At 40.3% G+C, this 21,336-nt stretch overlaps 1 protein-coding gene across 1 annotated transcript in view; it reads left to right on the top strand.

Annotated features, from left to right (window-relative positions):
* Positions 1-3,864: 3,864 nt before the first annotated feature.
* CRPPA (CDP-L-ribitol pyrophosphorylase A) overlaps positions 3,865-21,336 on the top strand; it is a 126,163-nt gene continuing 108,691 nt past the window's right edge. The window contains exons 1-2 of the mRNA XM_050890925.1: positions 3,865-4,031; positions 11,480-11,759. Coding sequence (XP_050746882.1) covers positions 3,865-4,031; positions 11,480-11,759 — 447 coding nt within the window. The remainder of the gene's footprint in view (positions 4,032-11,479; positions 11,760-21,336) is intronic.

Raw genomic sequence — 21,336 nt, forward strand, 5'->3', positions numbered from 1 at the left:
TTTATATATAAGCATGCACATATATGCACAGTAACCAAATTATTAGATTGATTCAATAAAAAATGCAAAATGGAATGGAACTGAAGCAAATTATGTATTCACAAAATGCTACCGTGTTTCATTGCATGTTACTATCAAATGAATATTAAAAAGATGTAAAATTGAAAATCCCAATTTTCTTAACTTATGCTAAGACACAGCATAAATTGATAAAGATGTTAAATATGCTCTACCTTCTGTGTCATTGTCTAAGAAAACAGAAAATAAAAGCAGAAATATAGCAATAACAAGCTCAGTCTAACCAAGACCCCAAGAATCTATACTGAAGGGCTTCTTGAAGAACTAACAGGTGCTATCAACACAAGACAAGAATCTTTTGACTCCATAGGGACTGTGGAAAGCATGAAAACTTCTGAAGCATCTGACATTCAAGTGCAGCCAAAACCAGCTTCAAAGTGCTGTGTGGCTGGATCATCAAATCTCACCATAAATATACAACATATTTGATGACACTGAAGTCTGCATCCATCAAAGTTATTAAATATAATTCCTTCTGGACAGATCAAGCCTCATCCACCTAAAATAATAAGGAAAATGGGCTTCAGAACAAGAATGGAACCAATTTTGGCATGTGATCCTCTTTCCTCAATCTCTCTTGCCTTTTTATCCTTCACAGAAGAAATTAATATGCATGAAAGAAATGAAGTGGAGAAACACTGGCTGGGCAAGAGAGAAGGTACTAGGCACAACAGCCTGTTGGAGTACGGGAACAAGTGCAAAAACATAATGTCAAGAAGGAAGGGGAAAATAGTTCTGAAGGTTGTGTTTGGGAATGTCCTCCTTACCTACATCAGAACCAATGTACAGTATGAGGAGCCATGGGAACTAAAAAGACCTTATTTTGATCCTTATAATAGTGCAAACAAGAAAAAAATCTGGAAAATCAGCTACAGCTGACTGATTAATGTCTGTGCTCTTTATGAATGGAAGTATGAAGACCTGAGTCAGGAATTCAGAATGTCTGTTACACTGAAAAAAAAGGAAAAAGTGGGAATGTTGCAGAACAACCTGCCATGAACTTGTTTGTATAGAACTGCTGCAAGAAAAAGTCAGAATAATGTAACCTATGCGATCCAAGATGACTGTGGACACTGAAGGTGCTTACCTTAAGAAGAAAAATTCATTTTGGGCATCTAATAACAATGAAGTGATGCTGAATGGATGGCAATCTGCACAGAGGGGAAGACTCAGGGCAAACTTGGAAGTCCTGAAAAGAGACAAGAGACAAATGTATGTCATCAGTCAGGAATTAGGTGTAGAGAAATACTTTCCAAGAAAAGAAAATGTAAGACCCACTGAAAAGGAAAAGAAACAGGTAAACACAGTTTCTGAGCCAATGGATTTTCTAAAAAAAAATCCCACATGATAAACAGTCCTGAAGACAATGAGACCAACACTTGTCGGGAGGAAGGCAGTTCAACTTCTAGCTAATGCTTTCACTGGTGAAAAGGGTCTTCATTCCAGAAGTTTTTCAGCCATCTGCATAACTCATATTCTTTCCTCATTTTTACATGCCCGTTTCCTTCAATGCCCGGGATAATACATTTGTTCCTTACAGAAGCTTTTGGAGACATCATTATCTAGAATCCACATCTGTATGTTTTCATTTAAAATGTTTTCCTTTGTTGGCCATCAGTCCCTCTCATGTTTCACTGCATGGTAAAAGCTGATCTGATTTCTGTTCATTGTCTTAACTGTCAAGACACCTCTGCATATATAGTGCCTATGTTTTCCAGCGTACTGTCCAATTTTCCAGGACTTTCCTGCTATTGCAGGTATCAAGGATATCTGTGAACTCTGCCTTTGCTAGCAGGGATCAGCAGGGATCACTTCACTCCTATTGCATGACTCCTACTTACGATGCCTCTGCGATCCCATATGATCATTCTACCCCAGTCCACAGCTGGCACTGGCAAAGCAGCCCAGCTGGGACATAAAAAACTTCCTCCCATGCTGCTTTTTTGATCAGACCTACTCCTCAGAAAAGTCTCCACGTGTTCTACTTAGGTTCCTCTTAACACAACTAAGAGAAACTTGAAAAGCTGTAAATAAGTTAGCTTCTCAAAGACATAAAGAATAGGTAAAAAAATCCTGCAGACTCTAAAGCCTCTGGTCATTTTAGGACAGCCTGCATATAAGACACTGATTTTTTCCTAAAAATAATGTCGAAGAGGACAGTGTTAGGGCCCTGATTGCACCCACCTTCAAGAAGTTTAGTTGGATGAGTTAAGGAGTTTAGCTTGCCAAGTCCACAGGCAGCTTTTCCACTAATAAGAGCTGTTATGAAGAAAGCTAGAAGCAAGGCCCTGACCCTCCTTTCCTCCTTTTCCCTTGGGAGCTACTTTTAAGCAGAGTCTTTACCATTGGCCCCCTATGTCTGCACCTGGTCTGGTGCCTCCCTGACCTTGACCCACACCCACTGGCTCAGCTTCCTGGCTTGCCCTGGGACCTGCCACCTCCCTGAGACCTTGCCGGGTGATCACTGGACTATGCCTGACCCCGAGGGCCCGATCCTGACCCTGACTCATGCTTAGCATCCTGGCTCCTTGTTGGTGAAGCTACTGTTCTTGCCTGCCTTGGTATCGTGCTCCACTCCAGGTTCCCCTTCCCTTTTGGAGTGGCTGGCCCTCACAGCTCCTTGATAAGCAGCAACAAGCTCACAACAGTTCTTTCACATTTGCAAGGCTGTCTTTACAGTGAGATGTCCAAAACTTTCAGATGAGGACAGAGTGTAGCAATAGTATTTAAACACACTCAAGTTACAGACTAAGATGTACAGTGAAGCCAGACATACCAACCTGAGACCTATTTTGGTGATTACAAATGTGTGACCTGATGTCATGCTTAGCAAGCCTCCTCTGCCACCTAACGGGTGTCAGCCCTGGGAATTTTCTGATCAACCTGTCTCAGCTACTGCTTACAGTAACACCATAAGATGAGCTGGAACATCCCAGTTTCTCCCAGTGAATTGACTGCTGCTCTTTCAACCTCTCGCTCCTAGGATTAAGGGCAACACACACCAGATTTTGGCAGGCACCCCCAGGCACCCGTGAAGAAGCAGTCCTCTCACGGCCGGGGCTTGCATAGAAGACGGAGGGCCGCGGTTCGGGCCGCCTTCCCCTCGGCTCCAAACACGAGGCATTTATTTCCTCCCTGAGACAGGGCATCCCGCCCCGATCAGCGGAGCCCGAGACGGGGCACGCAGAGGCCCCCGCCGCTCCCAGCGAGGGGGACAGGGCGGGCAGGCGCCCGGCGGCGGCACAGCCCGCGGGGCTCCCACCGCCCCCTCAGCAGGGCGCCCCGCCCCGCCCCGCGCGGACGCAGCGCCTAACGGCCCCCGAGCCGCGCGCGCTCCCCGCTGCCAGCACCACCCACCCGGGCTCCCCGTAGGTGGGAGCAGCCCGGCCCGCTCGCGCATGCGCGCTGGGGAATCACCCGCGCGTTGGGCATTTAAAGGGCCGACGGGTGCGGCATCCCGCCAGTGCTACTGTGTGCCTGCTGTCTCCCTACCGGGGTGTCCCGGGCGGGTGGGCGCCCCCTCCGGGGTCTAGGTGCGTGCCGCGGGGCTGCCCGGCCGCGCCTGGGCCCGCACGCCTCTGCGGGGCCTCGGTAGCGCGGGGTGGGCGAGGAGTAGGGCCCGGTCCCCGCTGGGGGCAGGCGAGCGGGCGGGCGCTGGATTCTTTGGATTGCGGACGTCGCGGGCAAATAAAACACGCGGGCGGGCGGTTGCGCCGTCCCGGCCGCGTTCCTGCTGCTGGGGGGCGGGGAGGGCGAGGAGCGGAGCAGCCGCGGCGCCCCGCGCAGATGGAGCCCAGCAGCGGGAGCCGCGACGCCAGGCCCGCCGTTACGCCGGTGGCGGCTGTGCTGCCGGCGGGCGGGAGCGGGGAGCGCCTGGGTGGCGCCACCCCCAAGCAGTTCTGCGCCGTGCAAGGGAGGCCGCTCGTCAGCTACACGGTGCGGGCGATGGAGAGGTAACGAGGCAGGCGCCGCTCGGCTCCCCGTCCGCGCCCTGCGGGCCTTCCCCTCCGCCCCTGGCCGGCCGCCGGCTCTTGCCGGGCCTCGCCGTGACCCGAGTCCCCAGAAAGCCGCTGGCAGCAGCCCGTGCCTCAGGCCCTGGGCACCCCCGGCGCGGCCGCCCCTCGGAGGGTTTGGTTTTGCGTTCCGGTGGGATCTCCTTCCCTCCCCGCCCGGTCAAAATGTGTAATCAGCGGCAGGATGGCTGGGAACACCTAGGCCTGGTGCAGACCGGGGGTGCTCTGAGCTGTGGCTGGGCAGGCTCACCGGCGGAGAGGTACCGGGCAAGAGCTGGGCGCTCTCCCCCGTCCCAGTCTGGCTCTGCCACCGCCGTCCCGGGCGGCTCTCCTCTCTCCCCAGTGCTGCAGATGCCTTGAAGCTGTGCTGCTTTCCATTACTGCTGGAGATCTGTTCGAGGCCCTTAGCCTCAAAGCTCGAGGGTTTCTGTAGCTGCAGTGGCTGGTTTGGTGAGCTACAAGCCTACCATAGCTGTCGGAGACAGTCTTAATAGTGTCCAGAGGCCTCAAAAAAAGATCCATTCTGCCATAGCCATTGGAGATGGTCTTAATAGTGTCCAGAGGCCTCGAAAAAAGATCTATTCTGCCATAGCCATTGGAGATGGTCTTAATAGTGTCCAGAGGCCTCGAAAAAAGATCTGTTCTGCCATAGTCATTGGAGATGGTCTTAATAGTGTCCAGAGGCCTCGAAAAAAGATCGACTTTTCATAGTGGGATGAACTCGGTGGTCTACAGCGCTGCATTATGCTTCACCATTATAGTCCATGGTGGAATGCCCTGCCTCAGCAAGAAGCTTAAATGCCACCTTGGCTTTGTTTAAGATACAGTTACTGGGCTAGAAGCTGATAGCTCACATAGCGTGAGGCTGCATGCGTAACTTTTCTTTGTTTACATTGGAGCAAAGAATTTAAGTAATGGGATATCTTAGCAGTCAGATTTTTCCTTTTCATAAGACTGTTGAGTTCTAGGCATGTGACTGACAGTTAATATATTATTGTCAAATGTTAACATAATGTAAGTCTTGTATCTAGTGTCACTTGAAACACTGCAGGTAGGAGTGGAGCGTCAGATGTATTCTGGATGTTTTGCAGTAACTTGTAGAAAAACAAACCTTTAGATTTTAGAGAGAATAAATGGGGAGGAGTGGAGGGTGGTGAAAAGAAACGGAATTGCCAACATCTCCCAAAGTTCTTAACTCATGGAAACTTGTACAACATCAAAATTGGGACTCTTTTTCCATTCCCACCCAGAGAGGCTTCCCTCAGGTCACTTGTTACTTTATGAAAGAAATATTGCTTGTTTTCTTTATTTAATTTTCAACAGCAGCCAGTCACAAAGCTAAACACATCAGTGAGCAAAACCTCCAATTCAAAGCTTGTCACAGCTGTAACTTCTGCCAAAATGTCATGGGAATCTGCAGAGAAGAATAATATCCTCACTCAGTGTATTGGAGACCTGGAAAAGAGAACAGTGAGGTTTGGGAAGGAAATTATATTCATAGGAAAATAAAACATTATTCATTTAAAAAAAAAAATTGTTTTTGCTGCCAGTAAGCACTGGGAAAATAACAGTTCTTTGAGCAACAGTATTATATTTATGTCCTAAAGCTGCAAAAAATTAGAAAGTTGAATTCTAATTGTACAGTCCAACCAGGCGCGTGATCCCAAGCTGATTGTGAGAGTAACAACCTAGTGCTTTCGCTTAACTTTAGGAGTGCAATAACTGGTGCCAGTGCTCTCGCACGCAGAGCTTTCTGCCATCTCTGTACTGAATTGGAGTGTTGGCTGCTATGTATGTGTATGGCGAGTTGGGAACAGATGTACTCTAAAGCTCGGAATGGCTTTCATTTTCATCTCAACACTTCTGACTCTGAAACTGCACTTTGTGCGAATGTATGCGCAAAAATGTGATATTGAGGAACTGCAGTTTGTCACATAATCTGTTACCCAGAAGTGGCAGATTTTCTGTGTTTAGCTTGATAGTATCTTCTGATGTCTGTTGTTTACCTGCTGTAATCAAATGAATCATTGACTCATTAGCCTGTAATAACTTCTATTGAACTGGTTATATCTCAGCTACTGCAGCTGTTCTTGAGCTTTTTTTAATCTGGAAAAAATGTAGCAACATATAAACAGAAATACATGAGCAAATCAAGAATTTGCAGCTGCTTTGCATGTGCTTTTCAAAAATCAGGAGAAAAAGATTTTTATACTGTTCAGGTGAAAGTAGTGAGAATCTTAAATACTGATATGGAAAAACTGGCAAATGAGACAAGAGCAGACATGAATGAATAAGCAGTACATCCTGTTGCATAGGATGACAGCATGTAGAATGTTGGCTTGCCAATAATAATCAAAGATGATGCCCTTAAGAAGAGGAGGTGAGAAAAAATAGGGTGAGGAGAAATGATTAGTTTTTATTACTAGTACAGTGGCACTAATAGGAAGGTCAGGTCCTACCTTGGAGGTAAAATTAAAGTGTGTTAGAGAACTTAAATATCTGTTTTTCCCGTTGCATTTGTTTCTGCTTTTGTTGAACTATGCAAGACCTTTGCATCAAGTTCAACAGAACTAGAATGACATTCCTCTTTTTTGCTTCTGTACAAACTAGTAGGGTTCTTCCTTAGTTTTAATTTTTTTTTGGTGTATGTTTGTTTAGAATAGAACCTTTCCAATTCCTTTTCTGAAACAGGGAGAATCTCAGCTCTGTGTGCACATGCATGCACCTATTTTACTAAAGCTATAGAGAGGAAAACAGACTAAGGTAAAGGTTGATTTTAAAATCATTGTGGGACAAACAAGCTGCTGCTACTCTTGCTGTGCTCGTATTTCACCGGTTGTTGAAAGTACAGTGAGAAGTTATGAAAGAGGAAAGCAGAGTTAATATGTTTACTGGCAGAATAAAAATTTTCCATAAAGGTTTCAGACAGCTTTGTTTACTGTAATGTAGTCTCTTAAAACAGGTGGCCTGATATCAAAAAAACATCACATGGGGCAAGCTTCCAAAGAATCACCTCTTCGGAAGTGTCTTGTGCAGTTTATTTGCCAAGTATTTTTCACCGTTGGCTGATGCATGTTCACTGGCTCTACAGGTCATGCAATTACAGTTTTGTTAAATGTTTCTATTGTGATAGTTCTTTTTATCCAGTTATCATTAACTTATTCTTGATATTGCTTGTAAGCTAAAAATAATCATAGCAAACAATCCAATTGTTTTAACTTTATGAAGGTATCTTTGTTATCTTGTCTGACTAATAAGGAACATTTTCTTTCAGGAAACAATGAATGGCTTCTGTACATGAGGTTTCCATTTTTGTGCTGTAAAAGATATGTATTCATATATTTTTCATATATCAATAAAGTCATAACAAAGCTGTTATGGAGCAAAAGGAAGTTACGCTTGCATTCTGCAAATGCATTTGGTTCTTGACAGTTCTTTTTCTAATTTGGTGCTTGAATAATAAGATCAGCAAAAGTAATATGATTTATCTTGTACCTCTGAAGAGTTTCTGTGGCAGTGAAAGGTCATATCTTATACTACTAAAGCCATCTCAGCAGTGACTGCCTGGTTCTGGCCTTGTTTTGCTGATACAACTGCTGATTTCAGTAGGTTATATATTAAATAGGTTGTTACTAGTCAGAGTAAGAGTTGCAAGAAACTGAGTGTGAGTAAGCCTTATTTCAGGCTCAGCACTGGTTTGTATGTGAGTGAACTGATAGAGGGTTAAACCTCAGTCACATTTGTACCTGAGCGTGCCATTTAGGTGATACAGTCTCAGAGCATAACTCATCAGTTATTTAATTTCCTTTGCAGTCTGCGTTGCGAAGTCATGTAATAGCTTAATCTGTTGCTGAGTTAATGAGCTCCTTTATTTTGAGTTCTGGCTCAGCTAATATAAATGTATGTACTTTTGTTTGAAATTTAATGAAACAATACTCTTTTCTACTAGGCGGCTGGTCTGTCTGTCTGTAGGTGATGACAAGAAGGACAGTCGCAGGAAACAAACATACAGTCCTTCTCTGCCTCGTTGTTTTCCTTCTACCAATGTTGACGTCCTCCCAAGGCAGTTGTAAAGTGATTACAACTGCGGATGTTACTTTTGTTTCATTTGATCAGACCTGATTTTCCACTTTAGAACTACAGCTTATGTTGTATGGAAGCACTAGAGTTCTGTATGTAGAGCTTGTTAAAGCACATTGGGATACAGTATTCTGATCTTTTTCATGCCTTGTGCTGATTCTTTCTAAAGCTTGCATTATCTTGATCTAATATTACAGTTATAAAATGGAAAGGGTGTTGTCGTGGTTTAACCCCAGCTGGCAACTAAGCACCACAGAGCCGCTCGCTCACTGCCCCTCTGGTGGGATGGGGGAGAGAATCGGAAGGGTCAAAGTGAGAGAACTTGTGGGTTGAGATAAAACCAGTTTAATAGGTAAAGCAAAAGCCGCGCACGCCAGCAAAGCAAAACAAGGAATTCATTCACCACTTCCCATCGGCAGGCAGATGTTCAGCCATCTCCAGGAAAGCAGGGCTCCATCACACGTAATGGTTACTTGGGAAGACAAACACCATCACTCTGATTGTCCCCCCCTCCCTTCTTCTTCCCCCTGCTTTATATGCTGAGCATGACGTCATACGGTATGGAATATCCCTTTGGTCAGTTGGGGTCAGCTGTCCCAGCTGTGTCCCCTCCCAGCTTCTTGTGCACCCCCAGCCTACTCGCTGGTGGGGTGGTGTGAGAAGCAGAGGCAGCCTTGACTCTGTGTAAGCACTGCTCAGCAATAGCTAAAACATCCCTATATTATCAACACTGTTTGGAGCACAAATCCAAAACATAGCCCCATACCAGCTACTATGAAGAAAATTAACTCTATCCCAGCCAAAACCAGCACAGATGTTTACTATTTTTAAAATAGTTTTGAGCAGATCCTGAGCTGCTTATTATTTTAGTATGAAATCTTTCTGAAGAAAAGGGTGTGACAAATTGAGGGAGGAAAAAAAAAGATCCATCTACTGCCAGATGGAGTGTATACTGATATCTCTCTACTTCATTAAAACACACTGCAACATTTCCATAAGCAGATCTTTAAAAGAGTAAGCACCTGTGTGGTGCACAGTTTTCATTCATGAGAATTTGTAGCATACTTTACTGAATTAGTACTTTTCATGAGTTTTGGTGGGCCACGTTAGGCTTCAAAGCCTAAACTGTTCTTGTACCTAATCTATCTAGATATACTCTCATATGAATAGTTTGCATCTCTAAATTCCATCTCTAATTATAGAACATTAGTGCAGAATGAGTTTAAGGAGGACATACTCAAGTTTATAAATGTGTTTATCCAGACACAGGGTGGAGCTGTGACCGCATCCTGTCACTTTTCAGTGTATTGTACCACTGGAGGCCTTGAGCCATTCCACCCTGCCTGTGCAGAGATTTATCATGGGCTGGCCAGTACTTCTGTTCTCTTCCCTTGTCAGAAGATGCTGTCTACTACCCAGTTGCCTCATAATCTGTTTCATTTGACTCCAGAATGGGAAATGTCAGTGCTCTTCTTACACAGTTACTAGTTTCTGGGAACTGTGTAAGGCTATAGTCTTCCTGCAAATAGAAGTGCAGAGCTCTTATTCTCATTTAGTGTGAAATAGCTCTTCTTGAATTTTGCTTTATTTAAATGCCTGACTCTCAATATTCAAAAGAAGAACCGAGATGAATCCAATTAGTTTGCCCTAGTTCTGAGTTGAAGTCATGCAGAGGTGCTAAGTGTTGTGGCTAAATATAAGACTATGCCAGGACTCATTTGAGAGATTTGGAAACCTTTTCATGAACCTGTGGTGAGTGACAAGTTGAAATGAAACTTGAAACCATATGACTTCAGATTTTTCATTTGAACAACTTCAATACTTAAGCTGAGAATATGTTGGTTTGGCTGTATTTTCTGCCTTTGTTAATAATAAAATGAACATAAGGAGAAATATTTTTCTTTTGAAGAATGCTAATAGCACTTCCATTTATTTTATTTTTAATAGTTATTTTAAAATTCATTGAAATAATTTTCCAGGGAGTTCTATTAATTACAAAAAACCCATACAGAAGGTGGAAGATGCTTTGTTGTTTCGCATAGTTCTAGGGCAGTGGTTTGTATCACAGATGACTTAGCTTTTGGAGTAAGGATAGTTCCTAGGCAATGCCTTCTCATGTGTTATTGCAGAAACCAATACCTTGAGCCAGTATATTTCTGAACTGTAAATTTCTTACTTTTCTAACTGGAAGTGTTTAGTACCTTAGTCCGTCTTGTGTCTGCAAAATTAGTTTCAATAGCTTTACTAGTTTTAGTTGAAAGAATATACCATACTTGTCTCTCTTGCTTCCTAGTTGAATGTGTAGGCTACACATGAGTAATTTTAGTATAGTAAATAGTAAATTGTTTTTGTAATCATTGCTCATCTGATGAGTTTCTTGTCTGTCATGCTAAAAAACCCTCCTGTGATCTGTGGAGACACAGAAAGGAAATAAAGCAATTTAAAATCCTTTTTTATGCTCTCCACATAGCATTTAGGAAATAAGACACTCAAATATCTGGATTTGAATTATGGTATTTCTGTTATTTTGAAGTACAATATGCCATATGGGACTATAATTTGTATTCCTAGGTCCTTTGACATGACTTCAGCCTGACTTCAGCCTAACTTCAGTTATGACTGGTTTTAATTTTGTGGGTTGTGGGTCATTCTCCCCCTGCACCACCCCTCAATTGTAGAGCTAGGCTGATACCAACAGTAAAAGCTTGAAGTTCTCTAAAAATATGCTTTTCATATTATAGTAATTTTTCCTAGTATAGCTATGTTTTCACAATGTGATCTTTGTTTCAGAGTTTTTCTTGATCCTCTTATTCACTTATACACAGTGTACTGCACAGTAGAACATGGAGTATTCCAGGTCCCAGGATTTACCAATTTATTGGAGACTGAATTTAGAGAAAGCTAAAATAACAGACTGTAGTTGATTGATTTAGAAGTTACGTTTGAAGCTAGGAATGAGACTGGAGTAAGAAATGTTTTGAAGGCTTTTAGAAGGGTTATCAGAAAGTGCTGGGTTTGTTTTTTTTCTTTTTTTTCTCTGCAAACTGGTTGTTGGAAGCAAGTCCCTTCCTAGAATTCCAGTTACTTTGGTTGACATTCATGTATCGGTAGAGATCCTCTCATGTAGCTCTCCCTTTAGGGGTGGAGTGCTAACACACACAAAAACTTGGACTTGAGTATATTGAGAGATGCTTTATTTAGCCAGCTTGAATTTCTTTTGATATGAATTTTTTTGTTTCACGGAGATATCTGTACTTTTATTTAGTCATTCATGTCTACTTTCTCTGGTTTTTTACTGTTTCTTCTAGGATAAGTTGGATATCTGACATTATTGTGGTGGTCTCTCCTGAAAATATTGAAACAATGAAGTCTATCATTGAAAAATATGGCCACAAAAGAGTTGTGCTAGTAAAAGGTGGAATAACTCGTCACCGGTCAATTTTCAATGGACTGAAAGTATTTGCAGAGAATGAATTTTCCAACCATCTGCTCCAGAAACCAGAAGTAGTGATTATCCATGATGCTGTGAGGCCATTTGTTGAAGAAGACATTCTTTCAAAAGTGGTTATGGCTGCTAAAGAACATGGGGTATGTACTATACAGCAATGCAACTCTGCAATGTTCTTTATACTGTACAGTGTAAAGTCATGATAGATAAATAAGGATTTTTCTAGCAATTTCTAGCAATTGTATTAATGTATGATGTTGATTTTTAAGTAGAACAGATTCAGAATCCCTATTATGCAGAGAGGTCAGATGGGGGAGGGAGACATTTTTAAATGCTGCAGGCGTTATTTGCTACGGGAAATAATTATTGCCATAGAGACTATCAGTAAGAGATTGAATTAATCATCAATTTATTAGTAGAAAGGTAGATTACATAATGATAGTTTACCTTTTTTTCCATGCAGCATTCTCACCTAATGCTAGTTAGTGAGTACTAACAATAGCTAAAGAGAGTACTGCATTGGTTGGCTTGCAAACTTTATGTGTTTTCAGCTCAAACTTATATGCAAGTCCTGAATAAGTGGCAAGAGAGCTATCTCTGTGTTAATCTAATTTTTTCTAGAATCTGTAAACATTGCAAACTGCTGGGAAAAAGGGGAAGCAGGAAGCCTCCAACCGTAGGTTGGAGATCCTCCTGGTCATCACTGCATCTGAGGACTGGGGATATTCACAGGAACTGGAAAGATTTCTGAGAAAGTGAGTGATATGTGAAGGGGAAGAGCTGGTAGAAGTTGTGTTATACAAGTAGAATGGTAGAGTTATTAAAGGCATGCACTAATAACAAGAGGAACTGGTGGATAAACTGGGTGACTAAGAGAGAGATGTAAGAAATCACGACTTAGCCACAGGCTTGTTTGTACAATTTGCTGTCTTTACCTTGTACTTCAGTTCTCCATTAATAAGATAGTAGAATGCTTCCCTACTTCAAGGAGATGATTTGAGGTAGAAGTCATTAGTGACAGCAGATTGTTTGGGTACTAGAAAGCTAGGAAAATCTACCACTACTTGTCTTTTTCAGGAAATGAGGTAAAAGATAAGCCAATTGACAGACAATTTGCAACTTTGACAGTGGAATAAAGAGTCCAAAGAATGAATTGTGGTATTTCCTTAGTGGTCCTCCACCTTTTTTTGAAAGCTCATAGTGTGAATGGGGAGTGTACCACTTGTTAAAATAGTTATTATGAAAATTAAATTATGTAACGTCTCTCAGAACATTATGTTAGAAATCTAAATATACTGAGCTTCTTACTAGTAGGCCTGTACTTTTGTAGATTGGCTTAATGAGAAATGGCAATAAATAGAAACTCTGCTCTATAGTTTTCAGTGATACGGAACATAAGTTTCCAGTCATTAAAACTTAAATTCCGTTAGAATTTTAACAAGATTTTTGACCTTTCTCATATAGCACAAAATAGCTTTCCAGAATTGATTCTCTGCCAAAGACTTTAAAATAGATCTGCTTTGTAAATCTGTTTTAAATGAGATTCTCTGAGAGTGGTAGAAGAATGGGGTTAATTGTACTGATGTTGAGTTGAAATGAGAATAGCTTTTTTCTGAATGTGTTTGTGTTTAGGTGCCTTTGCATGTTATGGTATATCATATCTCATTTGTCTTTGTGTTTAAATTTTTTAACTTGTTCACTTTTTCTTGAAACTTGTGTGATTTTAAGGTAATATTTTTTCCTGGTTTTCTCTTTAATTGGGTGCAAGACATTTTCAGTAAAACAGTAGGGAACCAAGGCAATCCCCATTGACCTTCTCAAGGCAGTGTACTCTAGTTCATCTGAACTTCTGACTGGTAAATATTTCCTTGCCTAGGTCGCTGAAGTATCATTTGATCTCAAAAAAGTGATCTTATACATTTGTCATAGTCTCTTCCATTGTATAATGTCTGTCTGAAACGTGCGTGGTATTTATTGGCTCTGTGGTGGCTTCCTGCGTTGACTTAGATCCACTGAATTCAGTGAGGCTAGGCCATCAGAGAACTGGACTCCAAAAGCTGTTAGCTGTTGATGTTACCTGACAAAGTAATTGAATTAAGAAACATGAGAAGAACTTCATTCTATGTAACAAATTGGAAGTTTCCTGCCAGAGAGAGGTGGCTATCTTCACTTGACAACTACAGAATTCTGAAGAACTAAATGACTGGAAAGCTAAGACTCTTTCTCAAAACTGACATGCATGGTTTTGAATATCAGAAAAAATTTGATTGAGAGAAGCTCGATCTTTAGTTCTTCCCATAGTCAAATTCTTTGCATATCTAAAAGGGAGTCAATTCTTCAATCTTTCAGTACAAAAAGTAATTACTTCCTTTTGCATTATGTAGAAAGGTACAAAACCTGGCAGAAACATCATATTAAATCACTAGTGTAATAGGGGTAATGCTGTATTGTTGTTCATCTGCATACCATATAGATAGCATAATTATGAGAAGCTTTAATGTTCTTTAAAATGGCAATTGATCAAGTAAGTTATTGCACTTCTAGCTGCCAATTGTCAGACAAATAAACTTACTAATCAGTTTGTTATTTGCCTGTAGGAATCAAAATGTGCACCTTATCCAGAACTAATAAATTATGCCTTAAATCCCCCAAACAATCCCTTGATTATGTGAAAATATTACTTTGTAACCAATTAAATTCCATTTATGTTTTTGGGGTAATTTTGTAATTAAAATTACATGTTTCTAGAAACAAATTCTTTATTGCTAGTAAAAGTTGGGAAAAGTGGAAGCTTCAGAATGCATCAGTCCAAAGCCTCTAGCAATATCTCATTGCCAACATTGCATTTTAAACAACATAACTAAAAAGACAAATGCTTACAAGAAAAAAAATCAGGAAGGTGGGGGGGAACTTGTCAGTTCTGATATTGAGAGTTAAAAAAAAAAAAGGCACATACAGTCAAAGACTCTTTCTGTAGTTAACATAAACTAGATTTGAAAGTATAGTTTATGTCTTTGAAAGGACTGAATCAAAACGGCATTCTTAAATGCTGGTTTCTGGAAGCTGTCTAACATCATTACTTTATTCTCGGCTTTAGCAAGGATCTGAACAAAGCATACATGCCAATACAGATGTACAGTGCTATTCAGTCTCATGGACTCTTATTCACATACACAATCAGTGAAAATTATACCCCTAGACAGAAAACACTACATATTGTGCTCAGTCTGTTCCTGTCTCTGAGTTTACTCAGACTCAGTGCTGCGGTTATCAGTCTTACTGTATCAGAAGGCTGGAGCAGAAAACATGCACCCATATACACACTGTTCCTTCACGAAGTTAAGACAGCAAAATAAAATGCTTTATGTATGATTGTTGAGTTGCATTAGCAAAATACGGTGGGTGGCAAACCAAAACCTACCTCTTTTTCTCCACTGAAGGTGAAGGAGGACTTGGGTGGTTAAATAGGCTGATCTGGTGTGGTATACTTGAATGGGGATGGCAATGCTGGAGCAATTCTGTTCACTCTGTCCTTTCTTTGTTCTTTTTCTCTTAGAAACAATTATCTTTTTAAGTTTTCTTATTATGTCCTCTGTTTTTGCCATATATGGAATATTTTACACATGATCTTTGTCCTCTTTGTTATACTCAAAGACTGTTTTTAGCCAGCTGTAAAGGCTGCATCAGTAACAAACTATTTTTGATTCATATTTATACACTGAGTCATCTGAAGTCATCCTGTGCCTGTGTTCTCAGAAGTTCTGCTTTCATTGTATGCTTGATACTTTGGGGGGTACTGCTGTCCTGTCAGACACTTGTGCAAAAGCAGAATCAGGAACTGATGACCTATTACCATCGTGACATGATTTTTATTCCACTGATGGTATGAGTTCTGTAGTTTAGGAGACTCTGACTTATGTCAATGTAAAAATACATATTAATGAATTGTAACGGTGTTATATAGCAATTTTTGAAGAAAACAACATTTGAAGACCTACATTATTGTGAAGATCAGAATCTGTTCAGTAGCCCTGAAACTTTTCTCAATGTGTGAAAAAATCAAGTGTGGTTTTGCTGCTGTACGGAAAATAGTTATACAGCACACTATTCCTTTTTCAACTCTGTAGTAATGGATAACTATCAGAAACATACTGATGTTTCCATAGCTTATGGCATTGTTGGTCCCATAGAAAGTTATAACCTTCTTACCCAAGTCGTTAATTGTTTTCTGTGTTGAATGGAGAACTAACATATTGTTAGCAAATACTTGCAGTCTTTGTCCTAACAAGATGTAGTGTTTGGTGGTGGGAAAGCACTGGTAAGAGGAGAAACAACTCTGTCATTTCCCAGTCTCAATATAAGTGATTTAGATGATTCATTGCATTCATTAGGAAGGATGCAACTCAACCAACTGAAATACATAAATCATAGACAGAAACTTCAATTATAATCTCCCTTTCTTCTTTGCAGCATATCTGTGTTGTACTAACAGAGCCAGCTGTGCCTAATACAACTAGTATTTAATCCTTTTTAAAAAGGTGACTTAATCCCACATTTTTTAGCTTCTGGAAGTCTACACATACAGTAATTTTACCTTACTTTTTTTAGGCAGGATTAGGTTATCCTGGAAATAAATTTTGAGCATAGCTTCCTGTACTTAAGTGGGTGTTGAGGTCATTTTTATGTAAAGTCTATAAAATGTACCTCCTTTAAATTTAGAGAAACTACATATATGACACTACTGTTGATTTGAGGCTAATTAAAATCTGTATGCTTCATCTGAGAAAACAATATGACTTTGGAAAAGGAAGCAGCCTTTAGCAAAGATATGTCTATTTAGTCACTCAGATTTCTCCTTCCTGCAGCAGATCAAAGGAGTAAAGAATAGTTCCTTAAAATAAGGGAAAACTCAGCTTGTCCAGCATGTGTGAGGAGGTGAATAAAGGCCTTGGATCATTCTAGCCACCTCTACATGGCAAGATCTGGAAGAGATTCTTAGCTATATCTCTCTGGCTAAGGATTAGGCATGGACACCTCCCCGAGTTTTTCCCTTTTTCACCAAATACTGCACTGAAAAGAAATCTGAGTTTTCATCCAGAAATGCCCCCAGCTGCATTTTGCCTGAGTTTGTGATGCAAGTGGTTGTGGCAAGGACAACACCAGCCCTGCAGGTTAGGTGAAGCTTCTGAATGCCAACTTGGCCTGTTTCATATGCTGTAATAGTTTGCTGGACTGGTTCTGTGCTTATCCTCCTGTTTCCAAGAAGGTAAGTGGGTTGTGGTACAGATAGAACTAAAACTGCCTTGAGGAACATTGGAGCACGTAGGAGAGAATTCATGAGGTATCAAATTCATATATACATGTATTAGAGTCACTATTTGAGCCAAACTCTCATAGTAAGGTATAACGATCCATTTTACAAAGCCCTTGATAACAGAGAATGTCTTAGATGAAGCTCATATAAAGAGGTGACGTGAAATTTTGAATCTAATGGGCTGTAAGAGAAAGAAGCTCGGGTGCAAGGTTTCCTGCAAGGAGAGGACACAAGCAGTTCCGAGAGAAGCAACTGAGCGAATTCAGAAGGCAAAGACATTTGATAAGCAGGTGCAGAGTTGCTTAGGGAACTGTGTGACCACAAACTATAGTGCCTGTGGTTTTGGTTGCTCAGGACTGTGTGTGTGGGAAAGAGTTATTAATTAAACATGGCAGTTTTGCATTTGATTGATTAAATTGTGCAAGAGTCCTCCTACAACACCTCAAGATTTTTTTCTTCTTTCTTCGTAATATGATGCAAATCATGCGTTTAATGATATGCAGTGGATCAGTAGCCTTCACATCATCATATTGTTGATTTTGTAATGATGTAGACTTTCTGGAGGTAAAATATAACTTCTTAACTGTAATTGTAACTCCTGTGGCAGTAGCTTTAAGATTTCTACTCCACTGAATACAAATGTTAACTCCTCTTTATACTGACTTTCTGTAATATGCAAAATCCTTTGTGGCACAATGCACTCTCACTGATAGCTTTTTGCAATGTAAATCAGTAATTAGGGTATGAAAGATGGCTTGCTGACTGTAAGATGTTTTGTTACTTGTTAATGCAAGATAATACTGTGCAGTCAAAGTAAAATAAATAGTCTTGTTAATTTTAGAGGCAAAAATGATTGGTTTTGTGATTCATTAATTTTTATAGCAAATATTCTGTTTAATTTTTGCCACCTAGATTTGCAGTATAGCACTAGTTAGAACAAGAAAGTGCTGGTAGCTCATCTTATTGTCATCTTATGTTGAATGAATGCCCAAATTTAAAGCTGTAAGTGTACTTTAAAATATTTCTAAAAATATTGAAAACTATTGGTAGCATACTGGCCACATGATTTGCTTTGGAATGTTTAAATTGCTTAGACTGAATTTTACATGTTGTGGAGTCCATCATAATTGCGTATAATATACAACTATTGCTGACAACTGAAAAGATGGAATACATCATAAGAAAGTCTTGAAGCACTATACCAGCATGTGCTGCTCTTTAGGCGGGGGATGCTATGTGTGGTCTGGATCATATACTTAGTATGGATCTTTGAATAGTATTATGCAGACTTTATACAAACTTTGAAGTACTTTAAAAAAATCTATCAAGAAGAAAACAAAACCTTAATAAATGAGAACATGTTGTTAAACACTACCAGTTATTGCACTGTGACAAAAATTAGCTGAATATGTTGACTAAGGTAGTAAGACCTTATTTGGCTAATAAGATGATAAAATGTATTTTATTGAATATACAGTACTATTGTATTTATGGAAAACATGAACTTCCTTGACCATTGTTGTGGTTTAACCCCAGCTGGCAACTAAGCACCACACAGCCACTCACTCACTCCCCCCCTGGTGGGATGGGGGAGAGAATCGGAAGGGTAAAAGTGAGAAAATTCATGGGTTGAGATAAAGACAGTTTAATAAGTAAAGCAAAAGCTGCACACACAATCAAAGCAAAACAAGGAATTAATTGACTACTTCCCATCGGCAGGCAGATGTTCAGCCATCTCCAGGAAAGCAGGGCTCCATCATGTGTAACAGTTACTTGGGAAGACAAACGCCATCACTCTGAACATCCCCCCCTTTCCTTCTTCTTCCCCCAGCTTTATATGCTAAGCATGACATCATATGGTATGGAATATCCCTTTGGTCAGTTGGGGTCAGCTGTCCCAGCTGTGTCCCCTCCCAGCTTCTTGTGCACCCCCAGCCTACTCGCTGGTGGGGTGGTGTGAGAAGCAGAGGCAGCCTTGACTCTGTGTAAGCACTGCTCAGCAATAGCTAAAACATCCCTGTGTTATCAACACTGTTTGGAGCACAAATCCAAAACATAGCCCCATACTAGCTACTATGAAAAAAAACTAACTCTATCCCAGCCAAAACCAGCACAACCATTCTTTTATTTCTCACAAGGAATGCACAGATAAGGAATGCACTAGAAGAAATGCTATATAATTTGTATGACACCATTAAAAATGTATATATTGGTTTAATCCTGCTAAATTTTATAATTTTATACTTTATTGTATTAAAAATAGTTCATCTGATTTACGGCAGTAATTCATGATACAAGAGCAACATAAACGACATTCTTAAGACTTATTTTCAATCTGCTTTTTAAGAAAAATCCAATTTTAATATGAAATCAAATGTTCACATAAATCAGTTGTATCGTTGTTTGCAGTACCACTCTTTGCTTTTTCTTAGTACATACATATGTTCTTGGTTTTGCTGCTTTTCCACTTTCAGTATGTTCTTGAACTTGTTTTCAGTGCTGTGTGTTGAAAAATTGCAGCCTGTGATATGCCTAGTTCTGCTTTCTTCCTCCACCTCATATATATTTTCAGTTGCGTATTCCTATTGTCCTGTCTTTTTCAGGGGAATATTTTTGTTTTTGTTTGAGAAATCTTACTGTTTCCACAGAATAACATTTAGAATTTAGCATGGTGTCAATTAGATCAAAACGATATTTACTGAATCTTAGAGGTAAATGCTTTAAATACAAAAGAACAGAAGTTATGTAAAGTAAAAAAGAACATGTGCAGTCTTAATTTTTGAGCAACAGTTTCTGTTACGGTAATCTTCTTTAGTTTGCTGTAGCTAATTGGGGCTCTGACATGTCTTGATGTACATGCGCTATCCCCAGTTACTCAGATAGTATGTTCTGATAAAGGTGACCTCATTAGAAGAAATGTTTTCTTTTTCTTAAACAGTGTCATAAATATACATTACATTTGTTTAAGGCATCCTGTGTCTTTGAAGTCAGTTCAATGTACAACATAGTGTCAACTCATGAACATTGGATCAAAGTGTATATTAAATTTCTGATTAAACATACCCTCTTTTGCAGCTAGGAATAAACACAATTATAACTTCTTCCTTCCTGGTGTTGGTTTAAGATTAACATGTGCCCAATTTTAGTGAGTTCGACTGTTGCTCCTAGCCAGCTGGGTAAACAGACTTTAAGGAAATTAGGTGAAGTTTAGCATACAAGCCTTTTTTCATAATGTTCAAAAATCCTTACATCTGTTCTAATTAACCTTCTTTTTGTCTGGCTGATGATTAGGTTTAATATCTGTGTTACACGAGGCTTGTTTAACATTTCAACCGGTGCTGTCCTTGGGCAATTAAAAGCTGCCAATACAAATATGTCAAGATAGCTGGAATTGGACTGGTTGGTGATACTGCCTACATAGAAGAAATTTTAGTGGATATCTCACTAATGAGAATCAAAGATGGTGTGCCCATAATGACTATGAATTTTTATTTTCTTTTAAACAAAGTTCAAAATAAGGTAATTTAAGAATTATTCTTGTTGTTTAAAAGAAGGAAGATACCTGGCCGAAAGAAGGTAATATTTTTTTTCTTCAGCCTTCATCTCTAATGTATGCACAGCTCAGGTTGTGGATTGTACTTGTTTGTGAGTAGAAGAAATAGGTAGAAGGAATCCTGTCCCCACCACAGCACTGCCACACAAATTATGTCTATGCTACATGGTAGAATCTGGGTGTGAGTGTGGGTGAACGTGTGATATGCCCTGGACTCAATTTTGTGTTTCTGCATGATAATGAGAGTACCTCTACCTTTATTGTGGTCTGCTATTCTTTATTGAGTCATCCTGGTTGTCCTGTAGTCCTGACTGCATGCCATATCTTCAAGAGAAGTGTGCAGCTGAGGTACTGGTTTGGAGGGCTCTTTTGGACATGACATGGGGGCATGATCGTGGCAGGTTTGAGTTGAACCCATGCAGCCAGACTGCTACCTTGCTTTGCTGTACAGCAAGTAGGTGGGTTCTGGGTGCAGAATGAGGTTATGAACTCTGTGGACTATGTGCAGGCTTGAATCAGTTCAGTGTGGAAGTTTGGCTACTTTAGGCTTGAACATGTGTTCACACCTAAGTTTAGAAAACTTTGCGCATATAGCCAAATTGTAGTTATCAACTGTACTTCTGTATAGGAGTGGTAGCTTATAGTTTGTGTCATTACTTCGTCTGTGCCCCAATCTTTTCGACCCAAATAGAATTGTTTTGCCAGGATTTCTGTAGGAGGAAGTACTCTCTGCAGCGGAATCATAAAACTTCTCATAGATTACAACTTTTGGTTATAGAGAAGATAAAATGTAGCCCTAGACAACAGCTGGATACAAAATGCAGAAAAGGAAAAGACAAAAAGAAACATA

Source organism: Gymnogyps californianus, chromosome 2 (assembly GCF_018139145.2).
Source record: "Gymnogyps californianus isolate 813 chromosome 2, ASM1813914v2, whole genome shotgun sequence".
NCBI lineage: Eukaryota > Metazoa > Chordata > Aves > Accipitriformes > Cathartidae > Gymnogyps > Gymnogyps californianus.